The sequence below is a fragment of the Sminthopsis crassicaudata genome, chromosome 6 (assembly GCF_048593235.1).
Source record: "Sminthopsis crassicaudata isolate SCR6 chromosome 6, ASM4859323v1, whole genome shotgun sequence".
NCBI lineage: Eukaryota > Metazoa > Chordata > Mammalia > Dasyuromorphia > Dasyuridae > Sminthopsis > Sminthopsis crassicaudata.
This window is the reverse complement of record NC_133622.1, coordinates 159,915,408-159,940,559: the sequence shown is the minus strand read 5'-3', so window position 1 is coordinate 159,940,559 and position 25,152 is coordinate 159,915,408. Positions and strand designations below refer to the sequence as shown.

At 35.0% G+C, this 25,152-nt stretch overlaps 1 protein-coding gene across 4 annotated transcripts in view; it reads left to right on the top strand.

Annotated features, from left to right (window-relative positions):
• The window catches only part of SEPTIN11 (septin 11), a 122,469-nt gene that overhangs the window by 74,834 nt on the left and 22,483 nt on the right, over positions 1-25,152 (top strand). For 3 of the 4 annotated variants that reach the window (XM_074273958.1, XM_074273956.1, XM_074273957.1), the window contains exons 3-5: positions 9,274-9,469; positions 19,193-19,379; positions 22,976-23,137. In XM_074273958.1, coding sequence (XP_074130059.1) covers positions 9,274-9,469; positions 19,193-19,379; positions 22,976-23,137 — 545 coding nt within the window. Of the gene's footprint in view, positions 1-9,273; positions 9,534-19,136; positions 19,380-22,975; positions 23,138-25,152 lie in introns of all 4 variants that reach the window. The other variant, XM_074273960.1, reaches the window with a different exon arrangement.

The window sequence follows — 25,152 nt, the reverse complement described above, 5'->3', positions numbered from 1 at the left end:
TGCTTGTCTGAACTCCCTTCTGAGCCTTTACAAAGTGTCATTTGCTATAGCCATTCTTTAACTTAATACAAGAGAAAGGAGTTTTTGAAAATAAAAATATCTGCTTTTATCAGATTTTCTAAAATTGTTTTCATATTTTAACCATCAAACATTTCAGTTGTCAGTCTGGGATTAGGAGAAGATGTAGAAAAATAGGACATTGGAAAAAATGAAGAGAGTCATTCATGTAATTGAAGTCTGCTTAAAAAACCATATGGATTTGAATAATTGGGGCATTTCAGCCTTTCTAAGTATCTGGTTTTATTAGTTCAGTTCCCCCATCCACCCAGCACCATCTTGTATTTAGCAGAATTGCAGGTGAATTATGTGGACATTACATGGATATGGATAGTTAATAATATGGTAAATGGGTTTACTTCTTAGAATTGATGTAATAAAGGCCCCTAGAAAAGAACCAGGTTTGCAAACCTTCTTTCCAGTGTGACTTCCTTTTACCTACAGGAAGTGGGAAATGTAGGTCCTGTGGTCCAGTTCTCTTAAACTTCCATTTACTAACATCTCAAAGTTTAATCAGCTGTATTTGAATTGAACAAATAATATACACTTGACAGAATAGCAAAGATAAAGAGTTTCTTTGTATAAATTGTTACTCTAAGGGGGAAGAGAAGGGAATAAATATTTATGTAACTTAACTATGTGCCAAGTACTATGCTAGGCATTTTTACAAGTATTGTCTCATTTGATCCTCACTACATCTCTGTAGGTAGGTGCTGTTATTATCTCCATTTTAAAATGGTTGAATAAATTGAGGCAAATGAGTTAAGTGACTTGTTCAGGCACTCTCTCTACTACATCACACCAGCTGCCACTAAGAATTGCTACTCTATATTGTTTTCTTTTAACAATGTGGTATTATATCTAATTTAATGATGTAGACGGAAACAGAGTGCAAGTAGTTTAGAAATTGGGAGGAAAACCGAACCTATGTGGTTTTTCCTATCCAGTTATTTACTTACATATCAGTAAGCAATGCCCAGATTGCTCTTTGTTCTCCATTTACATTTTAATGAAATGGCTATGCTTCTGGGATCTTCACATTTGAAAAAAAGTTGTCTTGCCTTTTAAAATTTGATATTCTTTGATTCAAATGTTTTTCACATAGGTAACTGCTTTAGAAAGGAATTCCTTCATGAAATGAGACGATGAATTCAGTCCCTTCACTTCTTAGGCAAAGATGAAGGCCATTGGGAAGATTTAGTCAGTTATGTTAGACAGAATTGTTGACATAATGGAATTGTCATCATTGCTAGTTTTGTTTCTATCTATTTACAACTATGTGTTTGGAATGACAGGAGTTAAGAGAAAGGGAAGAGGGTAGGATTGTAGGGTTGTGGCAGCAGCAGTAGTTGCTACTATTTCCATTGGGGAAAAACAGCACAATGGAACAAATCACAGACTCATCCTGTGACAAAAATTGAGGTGCAAGCCACATGTAACCCAAAAGCACTATGGGTATTCTAATGATATCGATAGAACTGGAGGTCCCCATATGTTAGGATTTTCCTCTGTTTCTCTTCTAGAGAGCACATAAGAACACATGGGGAAAAAATCACATGGATGTGACTAGATTGTGTTCATATGATCTAATTCACTACAAGGACTGTCCAAATTCATTGGTATAACAGCCTAAGATCCTTATGACTTGATGTGCTCTGATAAAATTTTATTGGCAAATGATGTCAGCTGTCTAATTAGAAACCTAAGTTCGATTTCACTTTAGATTATTGAAATTGGAAAACAATGAGTAGCATGGGCATTCTAAGCATTTGGAGGATTTTTTCACTTTGTGAAATACTTTCTAAAGGCAGTCTGATACCATTTTGCTATAAATTTTGTCATCCCCTTAAAATAATTATGCCACTTATTCATTCCCACTAGAATTTCCTGAAAAGCCACATTGACATGTGTTTGCCTCAAAAGAACAGTCTGTTTAGGCAGTTTTCAGGGTTCATTTTATTAACATGCTTAGGATTTTTGTTTCCTTATTGGACTACGTGACATTTTTTTCTTATTCATCAGTGTCCTTGTTCTTGTAGAAGAGGAAAAGCCTCCAGAAATCTCTGGCATGCTTTTTGAAGATTTCCTCATGTTCTTCATCTATTGCCCTTAATCCACAATTATTCTTCTTTGGGTTGGAGCAAGACACTACATAACCATTTACTGTGCCTTGTGTATAGGCAGCATAGAGATAGGGGTCAGACCTGTGATTTCATTGGTATAAGAATATGAAGAAACTTTCTGTTTTAACTTAAGGTGGCACCTTCTTTACAATTTATAGTCCTGGAAATGTGCCTAGAGCATTGAGGAGTTAAGTAAAAACAGTATGTGTTAAAGGTAGGATTTTCATTTGCTAGCATCAAGGCTAGCTCTCTCTCCACTATGCCAATTATATCACCTTTCTTGCATATAGGTGATTCTTAATAAATTCCTGCTGTATTAGATTGTTTTTAGTTCAATTAATGAGGCAAAGGTTGTAGGTTCAAACTTTTCCTACACAAACCAGATTACTCAACAATAAAATTGAACAAGGAAAAGCACAAACATTAAGCACTCATTACATGTCTTGGATTGTGCTCAGCACTGGGAAATAGATATCTGTCCTTCATTGCTATATTCAGCATCCTAAGTACTAAACAAAGCTCTGGGCCTGGAGTCTGGAAAATCTGAGTTCAAGTCCAGCCTTAAATACTTACTGTGTGAGCCTGGAAAAGTCACTTAATCTCTCTTGATTTCCTCATACATAAAATTGGTATCATAATATCTTCTGGGGTTATTGTGAGAAAGTAAGATAACATGTGGGAAAACAGGAACACTTATACATTGTTGGTGGAATTGTGAACACATCCAGCCATTCTGGAGAGCAATTTGGAACTCTGCTCAAAAAGTTATCAAACTGTGCATACCCTTTGACCCAGCAGTGTTACTACTGGGCTTATATCCCAAAAAACATCTTAAAGAAGGGAAAGGGACTTGTATGTGCTAGAATGTTTGTGGCAGCCCTTTTCATAGTGGCTAGAAACTGGAAACTATGTGGATGCCCATCAATTGGACAATGGCTGAATTGTGGTATATGAATATTATGGAATATTATTGTTCCGTAAAAAATGACCAGTGGGATGATTTCAGAAAGGCCTGAAACTATATGAATCAGCTAAGTGAAATGAGTAGGACCAGGAGATCATTATATACTTTAACAACTATACTATATGATGATCAATTCTGATGGATGTGGCCATTTTCAACAATGAGATGAACCAAATCAGTTCTAATAGAGCAGTAACGAACTGAACCAGCTACACCCAGCAAAAGAATTCTGGGAGATGACTATGAACCACTACATAGAATTCCCAATCCCTCTAATTTTGTCCACCTGCATTTTGGATTTCCTTCACAAGCTAATTGTACACTATTTCAAAGTCCGATTCTTTTTGTACAACAAAATAACTGTTTAGTCATGTATACATATATTGTATTTAATGTATACTCTAACATATTTAACATGTATTGGTCAACCTGCCATCTGGGGGGAAGGTGTGGAAGGAGGGGAAAAATTAGAACAAAAGGTTTGGCAATTGTCAATGTAGTAAAATTACCCATGCATATATCTGGTAAATAAAAACTATTATTATTTTTAAAATATATAGATTTATTTTTAACATTTTTTCTTTTAAAATTGAGTTACACATTCTCTCCCTCCATCCCCCCACTTTCCCATCCCCTGAGAAGCACAATGATATGATATATGTGAAATTGTGCAAGATATTTACATATTAACCATATCACAAAAAAGAAAATGAGAAAATTACACTTCAGTTTGCACTCAGTTCGTCAGTTCTAGGGATAGATAGCATTTTTGCATTTTTAGTCATTTCACCTTGCTTGGATTATTGTCTTTCCCAGAGTAGACAGGTTTTTCATCATTGATCATCATTATAATATTGCTAATACTATGCATGATGATTTTCCTACTGGATCTTTTCACCTCACTTTGCATTGGTTCATATAGGTCTTCCCATGTTGTTGTTTTTCCTAAAACTAACTACTTCATCATTTCTTTTCTTTCTTTCTTTCTTTCTTTTTTTTTTTTTTTTTTTTTTGAGAATGCTTTGTCTTAGTTTTATTGCTTTTAGCTGGATGGATAGATGTTAAATTAAATACATATCTGCTGACTGCTTAACAGATGCACTAGGTGATGGAAAAGAACTAGAAGATATAGTTACTTCTCTCAGGGAGTTCCCAGTCTCACTGGAAAGGAACAGGACAAAGTTAAATAATAATTATACACAATAGTACAGAATTTTCTATGATTGTTCCATAATGAGTGATAGAGACATTACATTCTAAAAGTTTAGGATTATGAGTTTAGATTTTTTAAAGGATCTTAGAGATGATCACATCAGCTAGGTGACTTGATGGCTAAAACATAGGACTAAGTCAAGAAGCCTCATCATTTCTTTTTTTAAGTTAATATTTAAATAGTATTTTATTTTTCCAATTACATGTAAAGATAGTTTTCAACATTCATTTTTGTAAGATTTTGAGTTTCAAAATTTTTCTCCTTACCTCCTCCTTCCCTAAATGGCAAGCAATCTGATATAGATTATCTATGTACAATCATAATTTCCATATTAGTCATGTTGTTGAAAGAAAAAAGCAGAACAAAAGGGAAAAATCACAAGAAAAAACAAATTCCCCCCCCAAAAAAGTTAAAATAGTAACTAACCTCCAATCCACATTCATATTTCCTCCCTCCCTTCTTCCTTCTCTCCCTCCCTCCCTCCCTCCCTCCCTCCCTCCCTTCCTTCCTTCCTTCCTTCCTTCCTTCCTTCCTTCCTTCCTTCCACCCAGTCACACAGCCAGGAAGTGTTAAGTGTCTCAGGTCGAATTTGAACTCTGGTCCTCATGACTTCAGGGCTGGTGCTCTATCTGCTGGGCCACCTAGCTGCCTCTCATCATTCTTATAACACAATAGTATTCCTTATAATCACATACAACAACTTAGTCGTTCCTCAATTGATGAGCATTCTCTCAATATCCATTTCTTTGCCATCACAAAAAAAAACTATAAATAAATAGGTGGTTTTTTTTTTTTTTTGTTTGTTTTTTTTTTTGGTATTTATAGGTCAGTTTTCTTTTTCTTTGATCTCTTTAGGGCACAGACATAATAATTAAGAGGATATAGTCCTTTGGGCATAGGTCCAAATTATTCTCCAAAATGTTGGGACCAATTCATTAATTCCATCAATGGGTTATCAGTGTAACTATCTACTTGCCCTCCTCTCCAGCATTTATAATTTCTGATAGGTGTGAATGAAATGGGATTTCAAAGCAATAATTTTGTTTTGAGAGAGAACATTTTAAAATTATTTTAGATAGATTTTGATTTCTTCTTTTGAAACTGACCTATTCATATCCCTTCACCACTTATCAATTGGGGAATGCATCTTATTTTTATAAATTTGACCCAGTTTCTTATATATTTGAGAAACTAAACCTTTACCAGAGAGACTTGCTATAAAAAAAATTTGCTTTTACTAGTCACATAACTGAAAGTGGGGCATCACAAAATTATGGCTTATTATCAGTAAATGTTTGATTTGTATGCATGGAGTCAAATACCTATATACTTTGGGTCACTCATGGAAAAAGTTTAAGAAACCTTGATCTATCATATCTCTTAGCAAAATGTAGTTTCCTTGATTATTTCTTTTAATTAGATCTTTTTCCTTTTGCTTTGTCTATCAATTCTTACTCCTGTCTTTTTTACTTAAGCTAAAGCCTAAATAGAGTCTATTCCAGACCTTTATTTTAATTCTACATGTATCTTTCTGTTGGATTCTGATTTCTTATGCATTCTGTTCTCCACTTCCATTTTTTTTTTGGGTGAGCTCATCCCTCCATTCATAGTCAGAGTTATGATAATTTTCTTCCATCTAATTTCCTCATGTTTATCCTTCCCTGTTTTTATTCTGACTCTCCACAAAAAGCCTGTTTTGCTATTGATCACTGCCACCCTTAATCTATTCTCCCTTTTATCATCTTCCTCCCCAATCCTGTATCTCTTAACCCTTTATCTTCCTGTTTCCTACTAAGATAGGTTTCTTTACCCAGCTGAGTGTGTATATGTGTATGAGTGTGTGTATTCTTCTATCTTTGAACCAATTCCAGTGACAATGAACTTCAAGAATTGCCTACTACTCATACTTAGGCCCTTTCTTTACATAGACAACTTCTAACTGTCCTAATGATGATAAAAGTTCTTAGTGTTACATGTATTATCTGCCCATATAAGAATGTACAGAGTTTAACTTTATTGAGTCTCTTATGATTATGCCTACATGTTTACCTTTTTCATGTTTCTCTTTAATATTGTGTTTAAATTTCATTCAATTCTGGTCTTTTAATCAAAAAAGCTTAAAAGTCTTCTATTTCATTAAATATCTATTTTACTCTGAAAGATTCATTTTTGCCAGATAAGTGATTCTTGATTATAATTCTAATTGAGAGTAATTCTAACTCTTTTGCCTTATGGAATATCATATTCAAAGTCCTTTATTCCTTTAATGTGGAAGCTGCTAAATCATAAGATTCCATTATATTTTAATTGTTTCTTTCTAGCTGTTTGTACTATTTTCTCCTTGACCCTGAAGTTCTGGAATTTGGCTATAACATTCCTGGGAGTTTTCATTTTAAGATGATTAATAGATTCTGTCAATTTTTATTTTAACTCTGGACCTAAGATATAAGGAAGTTTTCCTTTATAATTTCTTGAAATATGATTGTTTAGGTTCTTTTTTACTTTAATTATGACTTTCAAATTGTCCAATAATTCTTAAATTAAAATTATTTCTCCTTGATCCATTTTCCATGTCAGATAATTTTTTCTGACAAGATATTTCACATTTTCTATTCCCTCGCCCAATTTTTTTGCCCTTATTTTGTTGTTATTGTTGTCTTATATTTCATGAAGTCCTTAGTTCTTATTTAATTCTAATTTTTAAGAAATTATTTTCTTAAAATATCCCAAAAAAAATCCAAAAGTGAACTTTTGGATTTCCTTTTCTATTTGTTTTTTCTGTTTGTTAAGGAGCTCTTTTCTTCAGTGTATTTTTTTTTTTTAAACCATCAGACCAATTCTGTTTTTTAAGCTGTTATTTTTCTTCAGCATTTTTTGGTACCTCTTTACTGTGATTTCCCTTTTCATATTTTTTTTTTTTGATCATTCTCATATCTTTTCTCACTTTTTTCCTCTACCACTCTTTGTTGTTGATTGTCATTTTCTCTGTTGTGACTTTTTACAATCCCTTTTGGGGTTAACTTGGCAAAGATAAGTAGTGTGGTTTGCCATTTCCTTCTCCAGCTCATTTTAATGATGAAGAAACTGAAACAAATCAGGTTAAGTGACTTGCTTAGGGTAACACAGCTAGCAAATGTCTGAGGTTAGATTTCAACTTATATCTTCCTGATTCCAGACCCAACACTTTCTTCACTGCATTACTTACCTGCTCTTACCTAACTCTTCCAGGAATTCTGATTGGGCCTGTATTAAATTGGCCCATTTCTCTGAGGTTTGCTCATAGTTGTTTTCACATTTCACAAAAATTTCACATTTTTATGGTCAATTCTTTTTTGTTGTAATTTGCTAATTTTTCCAGCCCATTGCTTGACTTTGAACTTCATGTTAAAGTTGGGCTCTGCTATCCTGGAGGTGGAGAAGCCCTGTTCCATGCTTTAGGCATTTTCAGAATTAGTTCTAAGGGCCTGCAAGTTTTTGGTGCTGCCAAGGTGGTGTGATCCAAGAAGAGATGTGGTCCTTGCTCTCTTGTTCTGTACTCTGGTCTTTAACCAGGAAGGGCCTTGCTTTTTACAGGTGAAAGTACTAGTATTCCTCTTGGTTCTGGAACTGAGACCCATAAGTGCATGGGCAGTAAAATTGTCCATCAGCACCAGCTTTACCCAGTACCAATAAAGTTTCTTTCTTTTTCTGACCAGTTATCTACCCTTCTTCCTCACCTCTTCCCTCCATTATCTCAAGGTGAGAGCTGGTAAAGCCACTGTTGCTGCTGTCTCTATGGTTGTGGCCATCTCCAAGACCTGCTGCTGTGCTCTGGCCAGGCCCACATCCTGCTCTCACTGACCTCTTCTGCCAACCTCCTGAGTTTGTCTTACGATGGAAAAATGTCTCACTCTGACCTTTCGTTAGTCCTTCTGCTTTGATTTAAAGAGTTATTTTGAAGATATTTGGAAGGCAATATTGGGAGAATTTATCTGATTGCTGCCTGTACTCTACCATCTTGTCTCCACTTCCAATTTTTACATTTTTAAATTTTGCATTTTATTGTATTTTAATACATGAAAGTAATTCTCAGTTCATTGAATCGTACAACTGATACAGGGAGGCCCCTGGTGTAAAACACCCTGATTTCTTTCATAAATATTTTTAAACACCTATTTTTTCAATTGAATTAATATTTACTTTTAAAGGACTGCATATATTTAATAGTTTTGAAAAATGTCATTCCACTTTATAACAGGAGGTGGTGTCAGAAAATATTTATTTAAATATAATATGATGCAACTGTTTGGATATGTATACATATATTGTACTTGATTTATGCTTTGACATGTTTGACATGTATTGGTCAACCTGCCAAGAGGGGGGATGAGGGGGGAAGGAGGGGAAAAATTGGGACAAAAGGTTTAGCAATTGTCAATGTTGTGAAATTACCCATGCATATATCTGGTAAATAAAAACTATTATTTTAAAAAAATAATAAATAAATAAATATAATTTGATGGTCCACAGTTTGTTTTTTTTTAAGTGACAGAAACATAGTATTTTACAGCAATGCATAAAGGAGGGAAATGAAATTCAAAGTCAAAGAAAATGGAGGTCAATGTGTCTCTGACATTTAGCCAGAGCTTGAGTTCATTTATCTAGAAAATGAAGGGTGATTCTCTAAATGCCACCTTCCAGCTCTAAATACTGCAGTCCTGTGATTTTGAATGGTAAAGTGTACATATTCTTCAAAGACCATTTTATGAGTACTCAGTATTCCTCCAGAGCTAATGAGTCTTTTTACTGTTTAAGACCCTAGATTCAGCAACCCACCTGAAAGTAATATGAGTGTCCAAGGAAAATCTAATAAATTAGGGTAAATGCAAAGTTAATGAGATATTTGAGATCTGATTCTATTTTGTTTGTGTGTGCAGGTGAGACGGGCATTGGTAAGTCAACCTTAATGGATACATTATTCAACACCAAGTTTGAAAGTGACCCAGCTACTCACAATGAGCCAGGAGTCCGGTTAAAAGCCAGGAGTTATGAGCTTCAGGAGAGCAATGTCCGTCTGAAACTGACCATCGTTGATACTGTAGGATTTGGAGACCAGATAAACAAAGATGACAGGTAAATTTCTGAATCTTTTTGGATTGATCTAGGATTTCTGGAGTGATATGGGTAGTATAGTCCTGTGTTCTAGAGATTCTAACTATGGTACTTGAGCCCCTGAAAAGCTTATCAGACATGGTGGATTATTACCCTGTGTGATTGTCTTCCCTTGAGAGTACGGTTATATTCTGAGATTCCTTACCTCTGCTAAACAGAATAGCAACATTGGCTTTATTCTACAGAATAACTGCAGATCAGAAATGTCAACATAAATCAGGGCACTGGACTGGGACTCAGAAATCCTGGATTCTAGTCTTTCTGCTGCTCAGTAACAGTGTCTAGTAATTTGTTCAAGTCATTTTTCTTTTCTTAGCTCTAAAATTTGGTTTTGAACTATATTATCTCTAAGCCATTTCACAAGTTTTCATAGTATGGAAGAAAAGACCCTAGGAAAGTTGTAACTAAATTAAACTTCCAAATGTCAGCATTGTTGATATATAACTCCTGGTATTCCTATTGTGAAGGCAGTTTACTAACAAAGCTCTTGAGTGAATTGTCTACTTCTCTGGATCCATGTTTATGGCATGATTTGTCATATTGCTTTTTAGTCTCTTTATTCTTTTTAGTGAGGATTACTGTCTGGGTCCTTGTTGATGAATCTAAAAAATGAGTGAATACTTAAGATCCATATATGTTGGATTGGAGTTTACTTTTTGGATACTTGTAAAGAAAAAGTTTGTGGAGCAAATTATTTCATGAGTTGAACTCCTTGAGTATTTCCTAGGGTTTGGCACAGTGCCTGGCACACTATAAGTGGTTAATAAATGATTGTTGGCTGACTCCATGAGGAGTCACCATTGCTTCCTTTCTTGTCTGTAGGATACAGTATAAACTCCACTGTTTGGATTTCAGCCAAATTGGTGATGAATCTTCATCCTGAGCTGTGATGGAGAGCAGATGTTCCCATGATCCTACCTGAAGTTTTTCCCTTGTAGTACAGAGTTTAACTCTTCAGGGTCACCTGCATATGGGGAGGTGATAGCTGCAGCAGAATTTTCTCTGATGCAATTGTTAACAGTCTGAATGGGGAACAAATAAGTCTTTAAAAATATATGTTGAGCAAGTGGTGATTTACCTACTTTCTGAAAAGTAAACTATTTTAAGGACTAGAGCAATGCTTTATTTAAATGTAAATGGCAGCTGTTAATCTCATCCTAATCTCTACTTCCTAAAACTGGTTCTAGAAGGAATTTCTTTTTAGAATCACATTCTTATCAGTTATCTCATTATAAAAGATATGACTATCAAATAATGAAACATGATTTTAAAAACTTAACTTTTCAGTTCAGATCAGTGTTTTTAGAAGCTTTGCAAACCTTACCAAGTCGGAGTATTTATCTTATTATTAGGAAAGCAGGTTAAGAACCAAAATAAAATTCAGCTGTTGTGTATTATAGGAAACGAAGAATTTAGTCTAAAATTGATTGCCATAACTACTAAAAAGTCTCTTCAAAATAAAAATAAAAAGTTAATGCTGTGTAACTTTGGACAATTTACCCCCTAATCTTCACCTTTTTCATATGTAAAATCCTAAAGTCAAACTCTATTAGACCTAGAATAATCTTAAAAATGATCAAGCCTAGTCTTCTTATTTGAAGATGAAGAAATCCCAGTGAGGACAAGTACTTTTCATCCAATATCACTCACACAACTAGGCAGGGACAAGACCCATAACTCCTGATTCAAGTGATCCTTAAGACCTTTTCTGGCTTTAAAATTGTATATATCTCTGATTGTAATGGGTTATATTTTTAAGCCACTCCTTTTCTCTAGGAACATTCATTGAGTGTTTTAAATTATGGTATGAGCTTTCCTTAAAGCAACTTTCTTTTCCCCTGAGGCAGTTGGGGTTAAGTGACTTGCCCAGGGTCACACAGCCAGGAAGTATTAAGTGATTGAGGTCTGATTTGAACTCAGGTCTTCCTGACTTCATGGTTGGTGCTCTATCCACTACACCAACTAGCTGCCCTGCAATTTTTCTTACATAGCTGATATATGAGATGTCATGTTTAAGTATGAAAAGCCAAAAGGAAGTAGGATGGTTTCAAGTTCCCCTGAAAAGAAATGGGATACCATTCCTCTTTAGTTTGTACTTCTTTATTCACTTTAAATAATATTCAAGGAAAAAAGTACTTGACTAGTTGGATTCTTACTCAACATTCAGTATACTAACTGGAAGACAGATAATTTTGTATATGTGTCTGGCCAGTTGTGCAGTGTGGGAGATAGGACAAGAAACAATACCCACCATTAACCACACAGGATGCTCTCCTCTTGTCAGTCATAAGCAACTAACAAAGTTCTTTGTTTCAAAAAAAAAAAAAAAAAAAGGCACCATATGAAAAATGTTTTACAAACTTGAAAGCTATTTTCATGTCTATTATGGTGTTTGTTTTTACTTCATAATTCACAAAGAGAATGAAAACTTTACTTCTACATATGTTAGTTTAGGATAGGAGTGTTTTTTTTTTTTTTTTTTTTTTCCAATTCCAAGACTGGTGTTTCTCCTCCTGGCTGCCTGAGGAAATGTAGAATTCTCAGTTTAAAGGTATGGACCATGTTGATATTCATATTATTTATTGCATCCAGTGTTGTTGATTCTGGCATCTCTTCTAAGTCATTCCAGGAGAGTAATTTCCTGGACTAATAGAGCTAAATTAACTCTTTCAAGGTCACAAGGACAGATCATTACATATATTTCAACTCTAGCTGGGGCTATGCATTCATTTTTATCAATAGAGTCTTGTATTGCAAGTAGAAAAATTGATGTTAAGATTTTCTTCATTTTCAAAAGATTGTCTACAAACCAAACCATTTTTGTTGTTATTGCTTAAACTCTTCTGAATCACCTTTACTTTGCCCTCCCAAATATACCACAGTTCTTACAAATGGAATAATAAGAAATTGTTCAGCTAAATAGATTTTTTTTCTTTATATGCAGAGTCAAAGGCACATCAAGAGCTTTTCAATAAGCATTATACAATTCATTGTTAACAGGAGTACTTACTAGTTAAGAAGAACTTTTTATGTGAGACTAAAATTGACCGAATATGCATATTTTTATCATAGTGATGGTAAACTCTGCTGTTCAGCAGTAAACATTTAAATACTAGCCTCAATGAAAAAAGGAGCCACATGAAATTGTCTGCAGGTCACAAATGATATTATGACTGTTAAATTCTAGTAAAATCACTGCTAGTTATTAGCATTGGAGTACATGCTCCTCCTTTCTCCACTTAGGGGCTCCTCTGGTCTGGAACCACATACATGTTTCTGTCTAATTTCAGTTCTGAAGGGACTTGCTTTCTAGAAGAAGGTCAAACTTCTTTTCAGATATCCTATACCTCCTTAGTCCCCCCCATCTCAGTACCTTTGAGGGAAATTGCTTAAAGCTTAAGTTTTGACTCATGTCTAGGATCTCTTTTAAAAGTGAGAAATAGAAAGATATTCACATTATATAATGCAAATCAGATAGGTTAGGTATATATTCTCTGTATATAAAAAACATATTAAACACCTTGGCTTTCCTTTTACTTTTTGTTGTTAATTATTTCAAGACTGGCATTTGGTCACCTGGGATAACTCAAAGAAACACAGAAGTTGAAGCCACCTAGATTCAAGCTCACCTAGACAAGACATGTGCTTTAGCTGCCATATACTTGGCAATTCAGCATTGTTGTTGGGGCAGAACAGTGGCACTTGGGGACAGGCATTTATCATGCTAAGAATACAAGGAAGAAGAAAGTCCCCAGAACAGATTAAATACTTTTGAAATGGTCTACTCTTATGAGCTCTTCTCAATGAGGGATTATCTCATTATCTTAAGACATCAACCCCCCTAAGCATCCAGAGATTTCAGTATCACAAAAGTCTAAGTACTGAAATAGCTCATGTGGTTGGCTAGAATCCATAAGGGCACTTTTGCACATGTTCTGTCCTTCACCCACTTACAAAATGAAAGGGAAAAACAAAAAAAACAAGGGTAAGTGAATAGAATGTTACTTAGTCTTACAAAGTCACTTTGCTATCTCCCAAGTATATATATAATTGGCTCTTTCTTGCATTCAGTGTGTTCTGCTCTTTTCTTAATCATACTGCTAAGAAGTAATTGCTAAAAATTTTCATAGGAGCATGAATCTAGACCTGGAAGGAAACTTAGAAATCATTCACAGCAATCTCCTCATTTTATAGAAAAAAATTGAAGATCAGAAGTTCAGGACTTGCTTACTGTCACACAGATAGTAGATGATGAGTCACAAGTTGAGCTCAAATGCAGCATTCTTTCCATGCTCCCTTTCTATAAAGAAGAGAAGAAACTTTAGTGGAATTTGTCCTTAAAGTAGAATGTAATCTGAATTTTTTTCTGTAGCAGAGTCTTAGAAATGAATTGCTGCCCAGGGCAACTCCCCATCTGAAAGCTTTCTCCCATGGCTGGGTAGTTGGTCAGAGCAAACGATCACATTTCTGGATGAAGAATTCTTTAAGAGAGTAACTGACTCATTGGGATCAAATAATGCATTGTTTCCATGGAGATCCAAAACAGGAAGTGTGGTGGTAACTTAGATACCAAATGTTTCTGAATTTAATTTTTTACACTTAAATTTCTTTGACATATTGCATAATTTCCTTTTTGTATGTACACCAAATGACTTTTTTCTCATTGTTGACTACCAACCCAAATTCTTGGGTTAGTCTAATAATTAAATAATATTTTAGAGATTTGTTGTTTAGTCATTCTGTTGTATCCAATACATCATGACCCTGTCAACCATAATACTCATAGGGTTTTCTTGGCAAAGATGCTGAAGTAGTTTGCTATTTCCTTCCCTGGTCAATTAAGGTAAATAGAAGTTAAGTAACTTGCCCAGGGTCACATAGTTAATTGAGTGTCTGAGGCTGGATTTGAACTCAGGTTTTCTTGATTCCAAGTCTAGTACTCTTATCTACTAAATCATCTATCTGCTTCTGTTTTATTATCTATTTTAGAGATGTCTTTTATCAAACTCTGCCTCAGAAGCTATTTATGTATTTCTGTGTTGGGTCATATAGAGAGATATGTTTTTTTCCTAAATGTTTTAGACAGAGCAAAAAGAAAAACAAATGAAGGAAGAAGAGCAAAAAACCAAAATGATTATCTGATGAGACTTTACAAATAGTTGGCAAAAGAGAAAGGAGAAAGGGAAAGATATAACCAATTGAATGCAGAATTTCAGAGAATAGCAGAGAGATAAAGGTTTTCTTCAATGAACAATGCAAAGAAATAGAAGAAAACAATAAAATGGGAAAGATAAGGGATCACTTAAAAAAATTAGAACTATCAAGAGAAAATTTTGTGCAGAAATGATAGGGACTTAACAGAAGCAGATGAGATTACAGAAAGGTGGCAAGAATATACAAAATAACTGTACAAGAAACATTTTAGTATCAGTGATAACCATGATGGTGGGTTACTGATTTAGAGTCAGACAACGTAGACAATGAAGTCAAATGGGACGTGGACAACACTGCTAACAATAAGGATAGTGGAGGTGATAGAATTTTAGCTAAGCTATTTAAAATCTTAAATGTTGATGTTATTTAAGTGTTGCACTCAGTGTGCCAGCAGATTTGGAAAACTCAACAGTGGCTACTTGATTAGAAAAGATCAGTTTACATCCCAATCCTTAAGAAGGGCAATGGCAAGAAATGTTCAAATCATTGAACAATTGCACTCCAGCAAAATTATGTTGAAGACTTCGCAAGCTAAGCTTCAGTAATATGTGAACTGAGAATTGCCAGATTAGGTTGTTTTTTGAAGAGTCAGAGGAACCAGAGACCAAATCGCCAACATTTGCTAGATTTTGGAGAAAGCAAGGAAGTTCCAGAAAAGTACTTTTGTTTGATTCATTATACCAAAGTCTTTGTGTGGATCACAACAAAAAGTTTCAAGTTTTCAAAGAGATAATAATAACTAGATTATTCTACTTGTCTCCTGAGGAAGCTGTATGCAGGCCAAGAAACAACAGTTAAAAGTGAATGTGGAACAACTGGTTAACTTAAGATTGGAAAAGAAGTAGATTGTCACCTTATTTATTCAACTTATATGCAGAGTACATCATGCAAAATGCCAGGTGGTAGCATGAATCAAAACCTGGATTTAAGGTTGCTGGGAAGGGTATCAACAATCTCAGCTATGTAGATGTTATGCTTCTGATGGCAGAAAATGAAAAGGAATTGAGAAGTGGAGGGAAAGGACAGTGTAAAAAAACTGAGTTGTAATAAACAAATTAAGATTTTTGGCAATTGGCTCCATCACTTCCTGACAAATAAAGGGAAAAGAAATAGAAGTAGTCAGAAATAGAAGTTATATTCTTGGGCTCAAAGATCACTGAGATGGCAACTGTATCCATGAAAGTAAAAAATGCTTGCTCTCCAGAAGGAAAGCTATGGCAAATCTGGATGACATAGTAAAAAGGGTGTCACCTTGCCAACAAAGGTCTATATAGTTAAAGCTATGGTTTTTCCAGTAGTAATGTATGGTTATGAGAGTTGGGGTATAAGGAAAACTGAGCATCACAGAACTGACACTTGAATTGTGGTGCTAGATAAGACTTTTGAGTTGTCCTTTGGACAGCACAGAATCAATACCTAAGAAATTAATTCATACTATCCACCAGAAGGCCAAATACTGAAGTTGAAATTTAAATACTTTGGCTATATAATGAGAAGACACAATTCATAGGAAAAGATTCTGATGATTGGGAAAGAAAAGAGGACGGCAGAAAATGAGATGGATAGATAGTGTCATGAATCCATAAAGTAAACTTGGACAGAATTCAAAAAATAGTAGAGGATAGAAGGACTGGGCAAGCTTTTGAACATGACTGAACAACAAAATACTTTGTTAACTGCATAATATGTCAGAGTTGTGGGGAAATGATTTTCATTGTAGTATAATTTTTTTCAGTGAATAAAAATTTCTCAATAATGATAATAGTTAGAATTTATATAATTCTTTAAGATTCTTGAGACTTTTTGCAAGTATCTCACTTTTTCCTCATAAAAACTATGGGAATTAGGAGCTATTATCAACTCTATTTTACAGATGATGAAACTGAGTAATAAACAAGAAATGACTTTTCCCTGCCTCCTTCTCCCTTTCCAAGGAAAACTGACATTTTAAACTAAATAAGATAAAGAAATATGTAAAACTTGTCTACAAAATATTATCTAGATACCGTCTATTCACTGTGTACATGATCAAATCCATGCCATCCTCTTTGTCTCCAACTTCCTAAAATTCCTCTTAGAAAGAGACAATTTCACCACTCCCTCATCATTTCCACCAGGAATTAGGTAGAGCCTTGGGAACAGTTAAAGATATCACCAGTACAAACTCTTTTATAGTGACCCCAAAAATCCCTGGAAAATAAAGAGGTATGCCCACCAGTTGGGAAATGCAGAGGAAATTATGGTATGTGAATTAATAGAATATAATTATGCTACAAAAAATGCTAAAAGGCATTGTTTCAGAATTACTTGGGAAGATTTGAACTGATGCAGAACGAAATGAGAAGAACCAAGAGAAGAATTTATATAAACCACAGCAATGTAAAGACAAACAACTTTTAAAGACTTTACTATAAACATGTCAAGTGGTATATCAGTGGAGTGATTTGTGCCATTCCCAAAAATGAAAGCATAGACTCAGTTGCAGGGTAGGAGCTATTTACCCAGGGAGGAATCATAAAATGTGAGAGCTGGAAAGTATCATCCGGTATTTTCCTTTAAGATTATATAGAAATAAAAAACTAGAGCCCAGATTCAAGGAATCTTTTCTTTGGGAAAATGCTCTTATCACAATATGAAGCCATCCTCCCTTGGATAAAATAGATCCTTTTGAAAGATTTTGATATCTGGCTTTGAGGCTGGCAAGCTATGGGGATTTTGTCCTTTGTAATGGAATATTTTGCAGGACATTTAAAAAAAAGGAATAGACTTGTGTTGATTGACATCAAAGGGCAAAAGTAGGAGCAATGAGTGGATATTGCAAATAAATAGATTGAAACATAATGTAACTAAGATTCTAATTCTTAAGAATTAGAGCTAGTCATTTGTATAATGAACTGCCTTTGAAAGCAGCTAGGTGGAACAGGAGCTAGAGTTAGAAAGACCTACTTCTAAATCCAGCTTCAGACACTTACTAGTGATGTAACTGGGTAAAGTAACTTAACTTCTGTCTCCATTCATCTGTTAAGGAGAGATAATAATAAAATCTATCTTCCAAGGTTGCTAGAAGCTAAAATAACATGTGCAAAGTGCTATATAAATGCTAGCTAATATTATTAGTGGGTTCTGCTTCTTTGAGGTCTTTAAAAGTTTTATTAATGTCATTTTTACTTTATTTTGACTTTCAATTGACTTTCTCTACCATCTTAGACCTTTCAATAGAACCGTCTTACACAACAAAGTGTTAAGTTCAACAAATTAACATTATAGACATATCTGGTAATGTATAGTTCATTCTGCCCCTGTAGTTCATTGTCTCTCTGGCAAGAGGTAGGAACTTTTCACTGCAGGACTTCAAGAAGTCTCTGAATGGCCACTTATTGGGAAAGTTGAGATTGGGGAGGGTGAGTATAGAGGATTTCTGTTTAGTTATGGCTTGTAAGAGTTGTGTTCTGAGGTCCCTTTCAACAAGGACATTTTTTGATTCAGTGCAATTTTTGGAAAATGTATTGATTAAACCCATGAATTGTAATAAATATTAAGAGTAAAAATAACATCAAGCATCATTTGGTCTTTAGTTTGTTTCTTTATACCTATAGCTTTCTCCCATAGTGCTTAGTCTGCTTTCCTCTTTTTCATTTTAAAGCTACATTCCTTCCCAGAATGCTATTGAATCAATAGGTTTTTTTTTTTTCCTTAGGGCTTAGATTGTTGATGCACAGAAGCGTTTGGTTTCATAGTACTTAGAAAGTTCACTAATGTGATGGTGAATTACATGTTTGGGGAAATGAATAAACCCTTCTTATTTGGCAGACAAGTGCAAATAATCACAGCTACATTTGTTATGGTATTTTCAAATAATATTCAAAAAATTCAGAAGAATTTATGTACATCCCTGAATTCTTAATAGTAGTAAAGACCAACTCAGTTCCTGAAGGAAATCTGGATCATTAAATATTTGTAGCGTTATTGCTAGTGTGGGCCTTGTCATCATAATTGTGCTTATAGTCAGCTTTTTATGCTTTGTGTTTTATGGCACTGATGCTCCCAAATAGATAATAACACTATGCAAAAATGACAGCAGATTTGAAATATATTATGTCATGCATGGGGAGGAGAGAAGACACAAATTTTACTTTTTTTCTTGAACTAAGCTTATTTTAATTTTCTTAACCTCTTCCGATAATGGAGATATAGAGTGTGAAAGTGTAGTGTGTGGAAAGGGGAAACCAGCTTCTCAGAAGTACCTATGTGGTGTGGTGGGATTAGTTTATTTATCATCATCTATCCAGATTTATTTAAGAGTAAAGGGAAAGGCTACCATAAAACAGGTATTGTTTACTTTCAGGTTTTCTGATGTACTTGAGAGAAAAAAGATTGTAACAGAGATGCTAGATAAGATAGACATAGAATAAAGGATTCTGGTTTGTGTTTTTTGTTGTTATTATTATAATTGTTATTTTATTATTATAGCTATAAACCAATAGTAGAATATATTGATGCACAATTTGAAGCTTACCTGCAAGAGGAATTGAAGATCAAGCGTTCTCTGTTCAATTACCATGATACGCGGATCCATGCTTGCCTTTACTTCATTGCCCCCACTGGACATTCTCTGAAGTCCCTCGACCTTGTCACCATGAAGAAACTGGACAGTAAGGTACTCACCCTGTACAAAACTGCCTTCTTTCTAGGTCATCTCAGTCCTGACATAGTTGTTCACATCTGTGCCCTCAGGACAATTTGGACACATCTACAAGCAGTTGATTGTTTTTTGGTATCTGAGAAAAATCCCTTAAAATTCCTTCAAAGTTTGATCATGTAATTTCTATTGTTGGGTTCAGTTTTAACACCCAACATTGTAAAAGCATTGTTTTACTTGTATGGAATAATCTAATTCTGTCTCTTAGAAAGTTGAGGAGAAAGATATAAGGAATACTTATAGAAATTCAGGCAATTAGAAAAATTAAAATCAGGTATTTGAAATGACAAACAGGGTTGGAGGTTTTAAAAAAATCTTTAAAGATGCTTTGAATGTGTATGTATGTATATATATATTATGCATTTATGCATATTCATATAAGTGCATACAAAACACACACACGTGTGTGTGTATGTGTGTGTGTGTTGGAGGGGGTTTTGTATTAATTCAAAGTTTAGGGTAAATTTTTTTTAATGCTTTCCTATCTGCTAAGATCATATACTGCCATCAACTTATATATGTGGGAATATATGGTATAGTATTCTCTCCACCACTACAGAAAGCCACCCTTAGATACCACATATAGTTAGTGGTTTTCATGAATTGTGGCTAAAAAAATTAACCCCTTGCTTCATGAAGAGAGAACCATACTTGAATTTGAAGCCTCTTCTTTTTTGGTAAGACCTGCTAGAACTTATGATCTCTTAGAACAATCTTAAAACACCTCGGGGCATTTCCTGGTAAGGATGCAAAGAGTACTGGATTTGGAATCAGAAGGCCTGGCTTCAAATCTTGATTCTGCCACACAATTACCTCTGTGTGACCTAAAGTAAGACACCTAATCCTTATGGGCCATTGAAGTGCTCATCTTTGAGAATGAAGAAGATAAACTAGACTGCCTCTCAAATTCCCTTCAGGTCTAGATTCAGTGACTTTAGTAGAGACATTTGGAACATAATAGGAGATCATCATACTAGGATGGCTTCTTATCTGTGAACTGACCTAGAAATGGTCCCAAAATCAAAATAGGACTCCTCAGATTTCCCCAGTTCATTGAATCAAAGGATTTTCTGTTGTCCTGAAAGAATTAACTCAGCTTCCATAGTTCATAACTCTTGGGAGAGTTTGACTCACTTTTAGTATTTAAAACTAAAGCACAATTTCACTCCCATGTGGGTTCAAGCTGACATAACCAAAGCTATTTATTCTTACAGCTTCTTATTGTATTAGTGTTTTATGTCAGAGAAAAAAATCTCTATAGAGTAGGAATGGAGACCTTTTTATGCAAAGCACTCCAACCCAAATGAGTCTCATCCATAAAACCCAGCACACTCTAGCCATTTTCCCACAGAAATATTGCTGAACCAGAAAAATGAAGTAGATTATCAAACATAGCAAAAAAAAGAAAAAGAATCTAGAAGTCTTTTTTTCTGACTCAGTTTCACTCACCATTCCACCTCCCCCCCCCCTCAAAAAAAACCCACCTAATAATGACTACAATAAAAAATGATTCTATAGAGCAAAATTGAGAAGCCAGCAAACTGACTTTCAGGTTAATGTGGGCATACTGGAAAAAACCCTGGATTTAGAACTATAGGTCCTTAGAAATCAGCTCTGCTCTGTGATCTTGAGGAAGATACTGAACTTTTGGGGGCATCAGTTTCCTTATATATAAAGTGAAAGGGATAAACTTTTTTTCTTCACACTTCTACTTTGAAGAAAGACAGGGCTTTGATCTGAATTATTAATATTAACTCTCTATTCCAATAAAATTGAACAAGTCATTAAATCAACTCTTTTTGCTTTGTCTCTCACTAAAGAGATCTTTTTGGAATATTCCTTCTTTTTTTTTTTTTTTTTTTTTTTTTTTTGGAGGCAATCAGAATTAAGTGACTTGTACAGGGTCACACAGCTAGTAAAATCTGAGATTGGATTTAAACTTAGGTCCTCTAGATTCTGGGACAGGTGTTCTATCCACTGAGCTACTTAGCTTTCCCATTGGAATATATATTATATAGTTATTATTCATGCTAATACTATTATGCTAATAGTATTATTTATTAGCATACTTACTTCCTCATTGAAGTTGATCAGTAGCTTGCAAATAGTGCTTCTTAAGAAATTATAGATTTTGATCTGGAAGTGAACTTAGAGAAAGGACATCTGCTCCATTGCTTTATTTTACAGAAGGGGAGACTGATACTACCCAAGAGATTAAGTAATTTGCCCAAGATGACACAAGTAATATACAGATTTAGGATTCAAATCTAGGATTGCTTACCTCCCAATTTAGAATAATTTCCATTGTGTCACACTGCCTCCCTCAGGATAAAAAGAGAATCAAAATGAATTCCAAATGAATAAAGCTTTACTCCTCATTATGTTCCTGTCCTCTGACTTTCTCCTAGAATTGTAAGAAAGATAAATTGCTAAGTGTCAGTAACAGATCCCAGATTGAATCTCTTTTCCCCTGCCAATAGGTGAAAGAAAATGCAACATTAACTTTGGAGAGTGAGCATTAGAAAGCTGTAAATTTATTATCAATTGCCTGTGAGGCAAATATACTGCCTGTGTTTCAGGACTTTTTACAGAAAAAACACAGATGAAGGTCTCTTTTCTTCAACTGGTTATATCTGTCAAATTTTGAATAAAATTTTGTGAATTTCAACAGAATTTTCCCTTTGTTCTGTTTTGGATAGTATAAAGTGTCTCTTTTTTTTTCTTTTCTTCAACTGGTTATATTGCACTCTTCAGTTTCTAAGGCATCTTTTTTCTTATTTACATCATTAGAATATTCTTTATGTTGTTTTGTTGTTTTTGCTTCTCTGACTTCACACCAATTCATAACTCTTCCAATGTAAAAAAAAACAATGTATAAGTTACTGAAACTATTTTCATCCTGTTGAATGTTTGTTCTTTCTAGCATTTTTTAACAATTAGAAAAGAGAATTGATTACTCAGTGTTTAGTATGTTGTTAACTAAAAGTTCTCTTAAACTGTGTCCCTGTAGTTCTGCTATAATTCTCACTTCACACTGCAGAGATACCCAAGAATAGATGGACAGCATTCCCTTTTGAAGTTGGGACGGAAAGCTCATTTGCCAGCATAGGTCTAAAGAGTGGGTGATTTCTTTCCTGTGTTACAGTTGTTTGTCATTGACTGAATGACGGCACTTCCTTTCTAGCTTTTGGGGGGGGGGAATGACTTGTACCAGGGAGGAAATGGCAAGCCATTCAAATGTATCACACTGTAATTCTCTGAAGCCAGAGAAGCTTAACCCTTTTCTTAGAAGAAGTAATGAAAGAGTTAAATTTCAAGGAGGGGATAGGAAATAATAGATCAAATGCTTTATTTGCATTCCAGGATATGATCTGATTTTTACTTGACATTTATTTTTTAGGGGTTTTTTTGTTGTTGCTTTTTTGTTGTCCATCTGTGTGTGTGTTGTTCTTTTGTATTAATTTTGCCACTTTTCGTTCATCTGTCTATCTATTACTTCCATATGTCTTTTAAGCCTGTTACAGTCTAAAATGAACTTTTCTTCTAAATTGTAGGTGAACATCATCCCCATCATAGCAAAAGCAGATACCATTGCCAAAAATGAGCTGCACAAATTCAAGAGTAAAATCATGAGTGAACTCGTCAGTAATGGTGTTCAGATATACCAGTTCCCTACAGATGAAGAGACGGTGGCAGAGATTAATGCAACAATGAGTGTAAGTTGGCCTGGGAGAATGAATGCTTGTACCAGTGAGTATCCTGAGAAGGAAACGCCTTGGTGTGGCTGACAGGCACAATCACTGGCCAATCAAAACCAATTTATTTACTCTATGCTGAAATAAATTTGCTATGTGATGTTGGAAAAGCCACCTAGCCCTTGTGCCTCAGTTTTCTTACATGGAAAATGGAATTGGATAAACTGAGTCCCGTATTGAATATTTTGTGATATCTATGACTCATTTGGAAAAAATAAAAGGAAATAAGCCCAATGTAATCTGCCGCCTTTGCTGGATCTTCCTCTAAGTCATATCTACTAACTGTGGGTATACCCCAAGGCTCTGTCTTGTCATTCCTCTATGCCATCTCACTTGGAAATCTTGGTGATCAACTTCTACAGAGTCACTTATTATCTTTATAGATCATTGTTGCATCTACTTCTCCCCTACCTACCCTTTCTCCTGACCTCCTTCTTGCACCTTCAATTCCCTTTTGTACCTCTTAAACTGGATGTTATACAAACTTCTGAAATACAACATGTCCTCAGTGGAACTTGTCATAATCCCCTTAAGGTCTCCCCCTTTCCTAACTTTCATATTAGTTATTATCACCAGCCTCTCAGTCACTCAGGCTGAACTGGACTCAGAAGCTCAGTGTCATCCTGAACTCCTTACTCTCATTCATCTCACATATCCAGTCTGTATCAAGTCTTACAACTTCTCTCTCTCTCTCTCTCTCTCTCTCTCTCTCTCTCTCTCTCTCTCTCTCTCTCTCTCTCTCTCTCTCTCTCTCTCTCACATATATATTCCCTTCTCTTTCTTTACACATCTGTTATCCTGATGTAAGCCCTCGAGTTTGCTGGTTTGTATCTCTGCCACAAATTTCTCCCCATTCCAGTCCATCCTCCATTTGGTTGCCAGAGTGATCTTCCTACATCATAGGTCTAATTATGGCATACACATTCAATAAACTCTTCATAACTCCTTTTTAATTCCGAATAAAATCATTTGTTTGACTTTTCAAGCCATTCATTACTTGATCTTTTCCTACCTTAATCTCTCCTAGTACTCTCCCATATAGTGACTATGGCCTCCTGACACAGGCCAGTCACCTCTGCTGACTGTTTTCTTTTCATTAGCTGTTTCCCATGCCTGGAATCCCTCCACTCCTCAAGTCTGCCTCTACAATTTCCTGGGTTTTCTTTTTGACTCAGCTGCAATCCTACCTTTTCCTAGAAACCTTTCCTGCTTTTGCCAACTTCAAACACACACACACACACACACACACACACACACACACACACACACTCACACACTATTGGTGCCTTCCCTTTGAGTTACCTTCCATACGCTTTGTCTTTATCTTATGTACAAAATTGCTTGCAAGTTGACTTCCCATTAAACTAAAAGCTTCTTCAGGGAAGCTTTTTGTTTTTGCCTTATTTTATATTCCTAGTGGCTAACTCAGAGCCCAGTATGTAGCAAATGCTTAATAAATGCTTGTTGTTTGGTGGACTGAAAGAAATAAGCATCTAATTTCTTTCTTTCCTATCTGGTGGTGAGCAACTGTCTATCTGCCTGTCAGAGTGGCTCAGATTATTTTTTCTCTTCTCCTTTTCCCACTTTCTTCCACTCTTTCCTGTATTGTTAAGATGAACAAATAGTTGAGGACATAGTTTTCCCTTACACTAATAAAATCATTCAGGTCCTTGAAAACATGTCAGTTACTATGTGTCCTTGTAGAGGATCCCCTTCTTGCCATTTTGGCATATAAGTCGTTTATTGCTTCTATTTGTCATATCCAGTCAATTCTTGTTCCTGTGTGATCTAAATCGAAAAGATCTATTTCATTTTTATACGTATAATGCTTTGTCTTTAGGTTTACTTTTTTTAATTCTGTTTTTGTCCTAGGCAGGTAGGGGCACTGTAGTTAGAAAACTGGGTCTGGAGTTTGTTCAAAACAACCTTATTACAAATCAGACCTGTGACACTTGGGGCAAATCACCTAATCTTTG